Source organism: Cebus imitator, unplaced genomic scaffold (assembly GCF_001604975.1).
Source record: "Cebus imitator isolate Cc_AM_T3 unplaced genomic scaffold, Cebus_imitator-1.0 Scaffold165, whole genome shotgun sequence".
In the NCBI taxonomy this organism is placed as follows: domain Eukaryota; kingdom Metazoa; phylum Chordata; class Mammalia; order Primates; family Cebidae; genus Cebus; species Cebus imitator.
Genome location: NW_016107480.1, coordinates 3496149 through 3508941, shown reverse-complemented (window position 1 = coordinate 3508941; position 12793 = coordinate 3496149). Strand labels below are relative to the sequence as shown.

Below are 12793 nucleotides of genomic sequence, written 5' to 3'. Positions count from 1 at the left end.
TTAATCGCGCTGGTTTTTTTAAGTGTGGTTATCTAAATTAAAAATAATAACGGCTTGAGGACACTGATGAAAGAAACACTGGTTTCATTTATCAGACTACTTCACAACTTCAGTACAGGAAAGGAGGTAATCCCAAACTTTAAAAAAGTTCCATCGAACTTGCTGTGCAGGCTGTACCATATTTTTCACACTTACAAGGAAAAATACTAACACCAACTCAAGAAGAAAAAAAAAAAAAAAAAAAAAGCCCAACTGTCTAGTGTGTGGCTGTAAAATGCGCCATGGAGGCGGAGGGACGGAGGGTAACAGTTTCGCCCGCCCCACGCCCGCGATCGCCGGGGAGCTGGGGTCGCTGCGCCCGCGGCCCGCGGTTACCTGGTCCAGCGGGATGCCCAGGAGCTCGCTGAGCGGGTGCAGACAGGTGGAGCCGGTGGTGCGGTAGGAGAGGCTGGACGGCTGCGGCTCTGCTGCCATCCTGCATCTTCGGGAGGTGGCTGCCCCGGCCCCCGCCTGCAACAGCCCCTGCTCGGCGTCCTCCCGCCCGGGTGCTCGAGGGTGGCTGCACCGCGGGGCGCACGGCCGCCTGGTTCGGGCGGGAGCGAACGGGAGGCCGGCGTACGCGAACCGGCGCAAACTCTCGAGGCGCAAACTTGGCGTTGGCGCTGGCGCTGAGGCCAGGGCGCCGTAGGAGGGCCGGGCCCAGCGCGCCCCGCTTCCCGCTGCCCTCCTCTCGGCGCCCATTGGCCGGGCCGCTCGGGACGGCCCCGAGAGGAGGGAAGGAGGGAGGAAAGTGGGGACTCGGAGTCCGGCCCCAGAGCGCCTCCCGGCCCGCCCAGCCTGGCCCGCACCGAGGCCGACCCGGAGAGGGAAAGCGCCGCCAGCGGGCGCCGCCGCCTGGCCCTGAAGCTGGTGGCGCGCGGCCCCGGGGGCGGGACGCGCCTTTCCTCCTCCCGGGCCGGTAGTCCCAGCTCCCCGCGGGACGCCGCGGCCTCACCCGGCGGGCGCCTTCGCTGGAGCGCGCCCCCCACCCCGCCCCACCCCACCCGTTTCTGGTTTCGCCCGCGCGGTGGAAGCGGCTGAGTGGCTGCGTTTCCCTTTCCAGCCGCACGGGTTCCTCTGCCGGTGGCTGGAAGCTCAGAGACCCTGCGCTGCCAGCGGGCGCCGCAGCCACCAGGCTCCCCACTGTCTGTACCCTCCTCTGCGCTACGCATAGTTTCCTGCACCCTGATCTGACGTGCTCGGTGCTTCCTGCACCCTGATCTGAGGTGCTTGGTGTCACACGAGCAAGTACAGGGGACTGTGAGCTTCGGGTCACTTCCGTCTCTGGAGTGAGAAGTATTTCACCTCTGTTCTACCGTGTACATGCTGATAAGTCATTTGCATGCCACCGGTCCTTAGAAAGGGCACCTTGCTCCTTAACTTCTCTGCCCCCAGACACCCATGCATCACTGTGACTTGGAAAACTTTTCCAAGGTATCGCTAGGTTCTGAGAAACTTAAAAATCTTGAAGATCCTTTCCAGGAATCGCTAGCTGATCAAAAGGGGTTTCAGAAGGGCAATATTCCGGGGAGCATCGATCTGACAGGCAATGACTTTCTTTCGGGCAGATTCTGTCAGTGTGGCCTCCAGCTTCAAAGTAAACCAAAGGCCCGTCTGGCAACAACTTCCTCTCCAAGGCCCAGGCCTCACTCTTGCCTCCTTCAGGAGTTTTATCACCATCAAACTGCACTGAACATTAAATTGCCAGGACAGAGCTTCTCAACCTATGTCCCCTGTGGAGGAGGAAAAAAAAATCCGTATAGGCCGGGCGCGGTGGCTCACGCCTATGATCCCAGCACTTTGGGAGGCTGATGCGGGGCGCATCACGAGGTCAGGAGATCAAGACCATTCTGGCCAACACGGTGAAAACCCGTCTCTACTAAAAATACAAAAATTAGCCAAGGCCCGCGCCTGTAGCCCCAGCTACTCAGGAGGCTGAGGCAGAAGAATTGTCTGAAGCCGGGAGGCAGAGGTTGCAGTGAGCTATCAGGCCACAGGACTCCAGCCTGGGCAACAGAGAGAGACTCTGTCTCAAAAAATAATAATAAGTAAGTCTGTTCCACCAGTCCCACAACCTAACCAAATGGAGATGTCACCACCAGATGATAATCTCTACTACTCACAAGTAAGCCCACAGTACAAACAGAAACACACACACACACACACATCGGCATATACTCGAAGATTACTAGGCTAGATAGGTTCATTTAATATCAGATAGTCCTGGGCAATGACCAGCGTTGGATCAACATTCATCTTATCTTGAGCTACATGACAGCTGAAGTGAGGTATATAGGGCAGAAGGGGCTTTGTTAAAAAAAAAATCAGCACTCAGATATGAGTTCAGCAAAACAGAAGTAGGTCAGTTTGGGTAGTATTTCTGGAGCAAGTGCCTCAAACCCTTTATAATTTTCCACAAAGCTATGCCTTTGAGACATCAAAAAATAGTCCTCACATAGGCAATATATATATATATATATATATGTGTGTGTGTGTGTGTGTGTGTGTGTGTGTGTTTATGTGTATGTATATATATACATATTTATAAATATATTTATATATATGTAAAGTTTTATATGTACATATAAAAACCTGTGCCTTACACAGGTTTATATATACATATATCACACAGTTTATATATATATATATATATATATATATATATATATATATATAAACAGGTTTATATATTGCTCTCTTTCATCAGTATATATGTTTTATGTATATACATATGTATATATTTTATATATACATATTCACCAACTATACCATATATATAATATATAGATATATTAGCCTTACACAGTTGTTTTTCTCCCTAACAAAACACAAATCATAATCTAGTCTAAATTTTTGTTTTAAAAATGGCTGGGCATGGTGGCTCATGCCTGTAATCCCAGCACTTTGGGAGGCCAAGGCTGGCAGATCACCTGAGGTCAGGAGTTCGAGACCAGCCTGGCTAACATAGTGAAAACCCATCTCTACTAAAAATACAAAAATTAGCCAGATGTGGTGGCAGGCATCTGTAATCCCAGCTACCTGGGAGGCTGAACAGGAGAATTGCTTGAACCCCAGGGGAGCGGAGGTTGCAGTGAGTAGAGATAGCACCACTGCACTCCAGTCTGGGTGATAAAATAATAAATAGAATAAATAATAATAAATAGAATAAATAGAATAAATAAATAATAGAATGATAATAAATAGAATAAATATAAAAAATATAATAAATAGAATCTAAAATAATAAAAATGTAGTAACTATGGTTATAGATCTTATAAAAAAAAGTCACAGAACTTAATTGTTCTGTTCAATTGATACTGCAGTACAATTAATGCTAAAAGAACTGTTGGATAACCCAGTACCAAGAGAATAGATCAGTTACACTACAGATGAATGAAACAGGCTTTGGAAAAGTTGCTTACATGATTCTAAGGTGTATAACAGCAGGACCATGGACACATTGCTCTCTTTTCCTTCATCAGTTTCTCTGTTTCCATTCTCTGTCAATTGTTGGTTCATAATAATTATTATCATATGTTAGATATCACTTTCCGGAAGCTGTTTCATTTACCAGTGACAATAACCCTGTGATGGTTATAATAATCTATTTTATAGATGTGAAAACTGGGGTTAAGGGAGCTCAGGTACCTTGGTTGTATTTAGGGAGCCTAAGTAAAACGTGTCTGTATGATTTCAGAGCCTGGGCTCTTCAGTCAATGTGCATTGCCTCCCCTAAAACACAGTATTTTTCTCTTTATCAAGAGGGCAGCCCACACACCGATACAGCCGTGTTATTTCTGTAGACAAGGCATTACATTTACTGTTCAAAATGAGGCGGTGGGGGTGATTCCACGGACAGGCTGTCTCTCCTGTTTTCTATTTGCAGTAGAGTGAGGCTTGACATCAAGGTTAGTTTTATAAATCTTCCTGATGGAACCATGCTCAGAATGTGACACTATTTAGGAGATCTACTGCACATCCTGAAGACTGTTCAAAAATTAAAGCCAGGCACAAAAAGACCTGGAAAAGAGTCTAGCATATTAGTCCCTGTTACCATGTTACCATCGACTGACTAACAAAACTCTACAAATTGCCATAGAGTCACTAGGCTTTGGCAGAGTGCCTGAAAATTTCCTGAAAGTGAAGTATTTTGATTTTAAATAGATAAACTCCATGCCATTCTATCGTGGATATTCAGAGGCACTTTCCACGCCTCCTACTTCACATACCAACTCAAATCGAACAACAAAACTGAATTAAAACCATCCTCAAAATTTACAAAGGTGTAATTCCTCAAGGAAATAAAACTCTAATGACACCATCAGTCTAGATTCAACCAAAAACAATCGTCAATGAAACTAAAGGTAAGCCATCTGAAATTATATAACCCATATAAAAATAGAATTACCATTTTAATAATACTACATATTAACGTAATGATACTAGATATTCACAGAGCATACTCACTTGTCCCCTTTGATCCTCCCAGCAACCCTATGAAGTTGGAAGAGCAGGTGTTTATCATTTGTATTATGTCATCTCCATTTTTATTCAAATAAATACTTTCTCTAATAACTTACAGCTAGCTTCTCCATCTAGTAGACAGCAAGTGTAGGATTCAAACCTGGGTATTCTCTTCTTTTTAACTACACGGAAATCTTTTTATTATACTAGGAGTTCACCTTCAGGAAAATAACAGAAATGGTTGCCTGCATAGGACATTAAATTCCAGGCTTAACATTTGAGAGCTGATCTGACGAATGGTCTAAATTGACCCATGACAGGTATCACCATTGTTTTTTGAGCAGTTTCTTTAAGCATCATCCACAAAACTTCAGGTAATTTATATATTTCAATCAGTGATCCATTTCTTCATGTTTTAGCTCAACTGACGCGTGTTTGCTTGGAACCTATATTGCTACCTGCCTGCCTACGTAACATATTTTCCAAGCTTGGGATCACAGTTAAACATTGGTTTTATAGTTGTATATCTTCAGAAAATGAAAAAACTAATATAACTGAACATATGCCAGATTTAGCTATGACAGCTATGTTATAGCATTTTTCCCTTAAGAATACTGTATTAGCCCGGAATTACAGGCGCAGTGGTTCACACCTGCAATTCTAACACTGTGGGAGGCCAAAGCAGGAAGATCTCTTGAGGCCAGGAGGCCAAGAACTCAGACTTTAGAGCAAAACAACTGGGTATGAAAAACCAGTGCTGCCTTTTACTAGTTTGGAGACACACTTTGAGCAAATCAATGAATGTCATGAAGCCCCAGCTCCCTCCTCTGTGAAATAGAAATAAGAATAATGATCCCTTGCAGCAGGTGTAAGAACTGAAGGAGAGATTTTGTTCAAAAAACATAAATGAACTGTGCGTGGCTGAAGCCTACCCTTTATGCACTAATATTTTATTTTTGCTTTAGCTTTGGGGAAGGGAGATATTTCTAAAATCCATTGCACATGACCCTGAATAGTAAAACAGAGCTAGTGATCTAAGCTTAATCATTACTGATGACCCAGGCATTGTTGTAAACAAGAACCCAACCTGCAATACAGCAACGTCTTCAAGTCCACTGACGCATCAAGAGTTTGTCCTCGCACTAAACTATGCCCAGAAAGGTACACCTTCTCAACTACTTTCTAGTTTTTCCATCTCCCCTTCTGCTCTTGTATTTCATTTGTCCCTGCCTTGCCTGCTACTTGGTGCTGCTGTGATCTGGGGATCTCTACAAGTTGCCCCAGAGTCACTTGGCTTTGGCAGAGTGCCTGAGCTCCTAAAGAAGTGAAGTGTTTTTATCTTAAGTTGATAAACTCCAGGCCATTCTATCCTGGATGTTCAGAAGCACTTTCCATACTTCCTACTTCTTTGTGTTCCAAATAGTTACTGTTGTCAAAGAAGTTTCCTATGAATAACAAAGTGTGATTGACGATAATGTTTGAATACATAAAGGCAGACCAAAACCTGTGCTACCCGGATTCCATGGTTGGCTGCAGTAAGATAAAAAGGCAAGCTCTGGCTTTGCCTAATGCCCTGGAGCCGCTTAGTACCTGGAGATGCTTGGCCTCACCCTCCCCACCCTTTATTCTAAATCCACCTTGGGTATTGTTGCCAAGGCCACTGTCACCTTAGGCTTCAGGGAGCTGCACAGTGTTAACCCCTCAACTCAAGACTTTATATTTGCCTTGGAAAACAATTGGAATCTCCCACAACTCTTGTATTTTTCCCTTACCCTTCACTCTGTTCTGCAGCCCGCTTTCCAGGGCCAATGAAAGTACCAGGCACAACAATGTTTTGGAATGAATGGGCGGGTAGTTCCTGGCAGTCGATGCAGCAGGCTGAACTTATGACTGTCTCTTCTCTCCTCACTTAAGTCCTCATGACCCAGCTTGTTGTTCTTAGTCTGTGTGGGCTTCCGTCAGCACATTAGGCTGCCCAGCCCAAAATGCTGAGTGTACAGTGAAATGTTATTTATAGCACTAAAGTAGGTATTTGCCCTTATTCATTAGGCTCTCTTCTTATACTCCTAATGTATCATTGCTGCAACTTTCATTTCATTTCTAAACACTGTTCCATCATTATTGGTTGATCTCCTTGAATATCCTGCAGAGTAAGCTTTGATGTCGACAGAGATCACAAAAAAAATACTAATAAGTACTCACGTCAGTTTCAAAGAAGGGGACATCAAAATCAGCTCACCACAGGATTTGTTTTGTGTACATCCTTTGGAAGTAACCTTCCCCAGGTTATACTTCGGGAAACGGGGCTTTTGCTTATGAAAATGAACTCAACGTTCAGCAAATATTTATTAAAGAACTATTATTTATAAGTCACTGTTCTAGGTGCTTGGGATACACATCAATTAACAAACTAAATCTTTCCCTTCACAGAGCCTACACTCTGCCACAGAAAGACATAAACAGAAAACATTTAAAATAATATTATGATGTTAGATGATCCTAAGTGCGGAAAAAAAAAAAAAAAAAAACAGAAAGCACAGCAGGGGAAATACTGCAGTCCATGTGTTGCATATTTAATAGGTTGGTCAGGGTTGGCATCGTTGAGAAGGCCACATTTAATCGAAGACTGAAAGGAGGTGAAAGAGTTAACCAAATAGATGGTAAAGAAAATTGCAGAAAGAGTCCGGACGTGGTGGCTCACGCCTGTAATCCAAGCATTTTGGAGGCCAAGGCGGGCAGATCACGTGAGGTCAGGAGTTCAAGTCCAGCCTGACCAACATGATGAACCCCATCTTTCAAAAAAAAAAAAAAAGAAAGAAAAAGAAAATTCCAGAAAGAGGAACCATCTAGAGCAAAGGCCCTAAAGCAGGAGCAGGCCTGGCAAAAGGGAAAAACATTTGTCTGGCCAGTGAGACTGAAGCAGAGTGCGTAAGGGCTGAGAGAAAGGAAATGAACAGAAGAGGTGGGGGGAGGCAGTCCATAGGGGCATGGGGGCCATTGCAAATGCCTTGGGCTGTTCCTCTGATTGCTATGGGGAGTTACTGCTGATATATGAGCTGAGGATTATATAGTATATCTGGTTTATATATTTTTTTAACATCTCTCTAGTCACATGTTGACAACAGACAGTAAGGAAGACAAAGAGAGATGCAAGGGAACCAGTTAAGAGGCTATTTCAGGACTCCAGACAAGAAACTGGAGTTGGGGGAATGGGGATGGTAATAGGAAAGAGGGTGAGAAGTAATTAGCTTGTGGCTACAAATCTTGGATGATAATGTATCTTGGTTCGTTTGGGCTATTGTAACAAAATACCTTAGACTAGGCTCACGCCTGTAATCTCAGCACTTCGGGAAGCCCAGGTGGGTGGATCACCTGAGGTTAGGGGTTCAAGACCAGCCCGGGCAACATGTTGAAACCCCATCTCTTCTAAAAATATATAATTAACCGCGTGTGGTGGTGGGTGCCTATAATTCCAGCGACTTAGGAGGCTGAGGCAGGAGAATCACATGAACCTGGGAGGTGGAGGTTGCAGTAAGCCGAGATTGTCCCACTGCACTCCAGCCTGGGTGACAGAATGAGACTCCATCTCAAAAAAAAAAAAAAAAAAACAAAAAAAAAAAAAAAAAAAATAAAAAAAAAAAAAAAAAAAAAAAAAAAAAAAAAAAAAAAAAAAAAAAAAAACTTTAGGTAATTTATAAACAAATTTATTGTTCACAGTTTTGGAAGCTGGAAAGTTCAAGATCAAGGTGCCAGCAGATTTAGCATCTGGTGAGGCACTGCTCTCCACCTCAAAGAAGGCACCTTCTACCTGTGTCCCCACTTGTCAGAAGGAGTGAACAAGTTCCCTTGGGCCTCTTTTATTTTTTAATTTTAATTTTTATTTCTATTTCTATTTTGTTTTGAAACAGGGTCTCAATCCGTCACCCAGGCTGGAGTGCAATGGCACGATCTTGGCTCACTGCAGCCTCCACCTCCCAGGTTCAAGTGATTCTCCAGCCTCAGCCTCCTGAGTAGCTGGGATTACAGGCACCCAGCACCACACCTAGCTAATTTTTGTACCTTTTTTTTTGAGATGGAGTTTTGCTCTTGTTGCCCAGGCTGGAGTGCGATGGCATGATCCTGGCTCACAACATCCGCCTCTCAAGTTCATGCGATTCTCCTGCCTCAGCCTCACAAGTAGCTGGGATAAAAGGCATGCGCCACCATGCCCAGCTAATTTTGTATTTTTAGTAGAGACAGGATTTCTCCATGTGGGTCAGGCTGGTTTCGAACTCCTGACCTCAAGTAAACAGCCTGCCCTGGCCTCCCGAAGTGCTGAGATTATAGGCATGAGCCACGGTGCCAAGCCATCATGCTCAGCCTTGGGCCCTTTTTATAAGGGCACTAAGCTCATTCATGACGCTGGAGTGTTGATGGCCTAATCACCTCCCAAAAGCCCCATCTCTTAATACTATAGCATTGCAGATTATGTTTCAACATAAGAATTTTGGGGGCACACATTCAGATCATAGCTTAATGACTGTGCCCTACCACAGTGGAATTATTGCCAAGAACAGAGCTAACCCTACCCACTTTGGGCTCCTTTTATTGCTTTTGCTTTTTTCTACAACCCTGCAAGTAGCATCCAAATCTGTGTTTCTTAGAGTCTTTCACCACAAGAAAAGGTAGGGGGAAGACAACTTAATCATTTAAATGCATTTGAGCATTATACTTGAAAAGTTATTTCCATTAATATTAAACATCGTAAAGCAGAATTCTCTCACTTTATACCTACCAATAATCCAAGACATTTTCCAGCATATTCATTTGCTAGCATCTTTGGTTAGCATGTTCATTTATTGAGTTGAAGTTGACAGAGGCATATTTTTCATACTGCTTGTGCTAACACATTTGTATCCTAGATCCCACCAAAGCCATCTGTCTTGTGGAATTCAGATACATTAGCTCAAGCCTAAGATTGCATATTGTATGCAAAGTCCTATGCCGGCTGCAAGATTTTACCAATGCCTGGGCATTTCTCTCATCTAGACTCCTGTTTCTGATCCTTCTGGGTCCTCACCTGCTTCTCTCTTTCCCACCATCCACATTTAGCATCTGTGTGTGACCATTTACTGAAGATGTGACAGGACCAGGGAAGCAATGTGGCAGACATTCAAAAGCCTTAACATTCCATATTGGGTGTCACTATTTCTAAAAGATGCTTCGGCATCCCTTCTACCAGCAAATTTTGCAGTTTCTTCTTTTCCTATAGATCCAGCCCCAGCTAGGTTCCTTGGTTACTCCCTCCCGCCCTATTCTCCTCCCCACTCCTCTCTGCTTTTCCTTTATACCTGAATTCTTTCATGTTTAGTTTAAAACTACTAACCTATCTCTTTGCCTACCAAGCTCCTTACAATCTAGCGCCTAAAGGAGCTTATTGTTTTCTGCATAACAAGACAGTTCTCTGCCTGGAAGACGTCCTCCTGCTGGTTGTGAACATTTGACATTTTCCTCCAACTCTCAGGCTGATAGGGTTCAGATCATTTCCCAGAACTGTAGCACCTTGGCATTTGAGAAAATGACAGAGGCAGAAGGTCACTCTTACCTTCCCTTCACCTTTCTTTGCTGAAGCAGATCATAAAACCCTCATTCACGAGGTGCCCTTCCTGAACCTGGGAGAAGACACAGGGACACAGAGAGGAATCTGAACACATGTGCCTTGCTAAATTCCCCCAGTTTATTTCCATTAGATCAGATCCTCTTTGACCAATCACACCTCCACAGGACTATCCACTTCGTCAAGCCTAAGCATAAAAATACGCAGGTTTCCCTGTGTCTTTGGATCTTGATTGGCTCATGGCTGTAATCCCAGAACTTTGGAAAGCCAAGGAGGGTGGATCATCTGAGGCCAGAAGTTCAAGACCAGCCTGACCAATACGGTGAAACCCTGTCTCTACTAAAAATACAAAAATTAGTCGGGCATGGTGGCATGCACCTGTAGTCCCAGCTACAGAATTGAGTATTCTGGGCCCTGTTAAGGTGTTCTGAATTCAGACGTTTGTTGGTGATGAGGACAAAGGAATGGGTGATGACTATGAGAACGTTCACCTGTTCCTTCCCCAGCCCATTTTCAAAGAATGAGAAAGAGTCCTAGAAGGACAAAACAAAAAGAGAAGGGGTAAGAAATACTCAGCACTCAATATTTGGGCTTTTATTTTCTGTATATTCAAGTAGAACTTCTTTTCAGCTATGCTCAATACTTTCTTAGGATGTGTCATTTACTGGAAATAAAAACATCTTCATCAGCTGAAACTGAAAGGGTGATTTTGGTTTTTTTCAATGTAACTGGAATATTTTTGGGAACTGCCAAAATCTTCATGATAACTTTGGATAAAAATCCAAAGATAAAACTTGTATGGAATTTCTTTTGGCTTCAGTATGTGTTATTCAATGTAGTAATTAAAACCTCTTTTAGAAATTATATTCAGAAATGTTTTGTAATTAAAGTGATTTTTCATTTTATCTCATCCTATAAAATGCTTACCATTTTCTAGCTCCATGGCTTAAAATATTTTAAATAAGGTAACCCCTAGTCCCTGCAGTTCTTACCAGTATAAACTTTTATCTTTGTTAAAACCATTTTCTATCGCCTGTGAAAAAAAATTTTTTGTTGTTTTTTTGAGATGGAGTCTCGCTCTGTGGCCCAGGATGCAGTGCAATGGCACGATCATGTCTCACTGCAACCTCTGCCCCACAGGTTCAAGCGATTCTCCTGCCTCAGTCTACTGAGTAGTTGCGACTACAGGCACGATACCATGCCTGGCTAATTTTTGTATTTTTAGTAGAGATGGAGTTTCACCAGATTGGTCACGCTGGTCTTGAACTCCTGACCTCGTGATCCACCCGCCTCTGCCTCCCAAAGTGCTGGGATTACAGATGTGAGCCGCAGCACCTGGCCAAATAAAAAAATTTTAAGTAAGATAACCCCTAGTATTTGCAGCTCTCACCAGTATAAACATTTAACTTTGTTAAAACCGTAGAAAAAGCAGTATCATTATACTTCCCGTCAAGAGATGTATTTCCATTAAATTTTACTTTTTATGTTTGATTATCAATATTTATCATGTATTTAAGGATTTTTGATAAAATGCAGACTGATAGTAACTATAAAGATAACTCTTAGAGCTTTCTAACTTCAGGAAATGAGATAAATGTTAAGAATTACAATTACATACATATTTTGTTTGGAATAAATACGATGGTGTTACCAACAGAAGTTGTTCAGCCATAAAATGTATTATATTAGGATAAAAGTCTATGGAGGAATAGACTAGAAATAAGATTCAAGCAGAAAAAAAGAATTACTTTTGTAATGCTAAAGAGCTTATTCATGAATGTTTTCAATTGTTGGATGACAGTAGTATCAACTTATAGATTCTGTAGGATACTCTTAAAAGAGATACAAGTTTTATTTTAACATTTATTTGTTTATTTATTTTTAGAGACAGGGTCTTGCTCTGTCACCCAGGCTGGATTTGCAGTGGCCCAATCATAGCTAATTGCACACTCGACTTCTCAGGCCCAAGCAATCCTCCCACCTCAGACTCCTGAGTCGCTGGGACCATGGGTGTGTGCCACCACAACTGGCTCCTTTTTGTTTTTTTGTAAAGATGGGGCTCTGACTATGTCACCCAAGCTGGGTTCCGACTCCTGGGCTCAGACAATCCTGTTAACTCGGTGCTGGGATTTACAGGCATGAGCCACTGCATCCAGCCTATTTTATTTTTGAATGTCAATATTTGCAACATGCTAGAATTTACATTCTTTGCAACTATTGCAAAATATGTTTCATTATGATGAAAATTTTAGATGTTGGCTTTAAAATATAGGAGCAAATATGTAGTTTTTCAAAATTCTTTAAGGGAGAAGTGAACAAAACATTCGAAACCCAGTACCTTTATAAAACCCTAGATCCCCTTCTCACTGGGTCCCCATCCTCCTAAAGTAAAAATAATTTGAATTTTGAGTTATTTACTTTCTTTGTTTTGCAGCTTTATCTCATATGTCTATATATCTAGGCATATATTGTTAAGTTTATCTGTTTTGACCTTTGTATAACTCCTCTGTTACTTGTTGGTTTATTTTTACTCGATATCACATTTGTGAGAGTCATCCACACACAGATATGTTAAAATAGCTTAATCATTTTCACTGCTGTATCATATTCTTTTGCATAAACTATAACCATTTATTTAACAATTATTTGGTCAATTGACATTTGAGTTTCCAGATTTCTAGTTTTTTTTTTTTT

The 12793-nt window shown here is 42.5% G+C and overlaps 1 protein-coding gene across 2 annotated transcripts in view; it reads right to left on the bottom strand.

The window, feature by feature from the left end:
* MBOAT1 (membrane bound O-acyltransferase domain containing 1) overlaps positions 1-873 on the bottom strand; it is a 106101-nt gene extending 105228 nt beyond the window's left edge. For both annotated transcript variants that reach the window (XM_017544090.2, XM_017544091.2), the window contains exon 1: positions 376-873. In XM_017544090.2, coding sequence (XP_017399579.1) covers positions 376-741 — 366 coding nt within the window. In that variant the 5' untranslated portion in view covers positions 742-873. The remainder of the gene's footprint in view (positions 1-375) is intronic.
* Between the last annotated feature and the right edge of the window lie 11920 nt (positions 874-12793).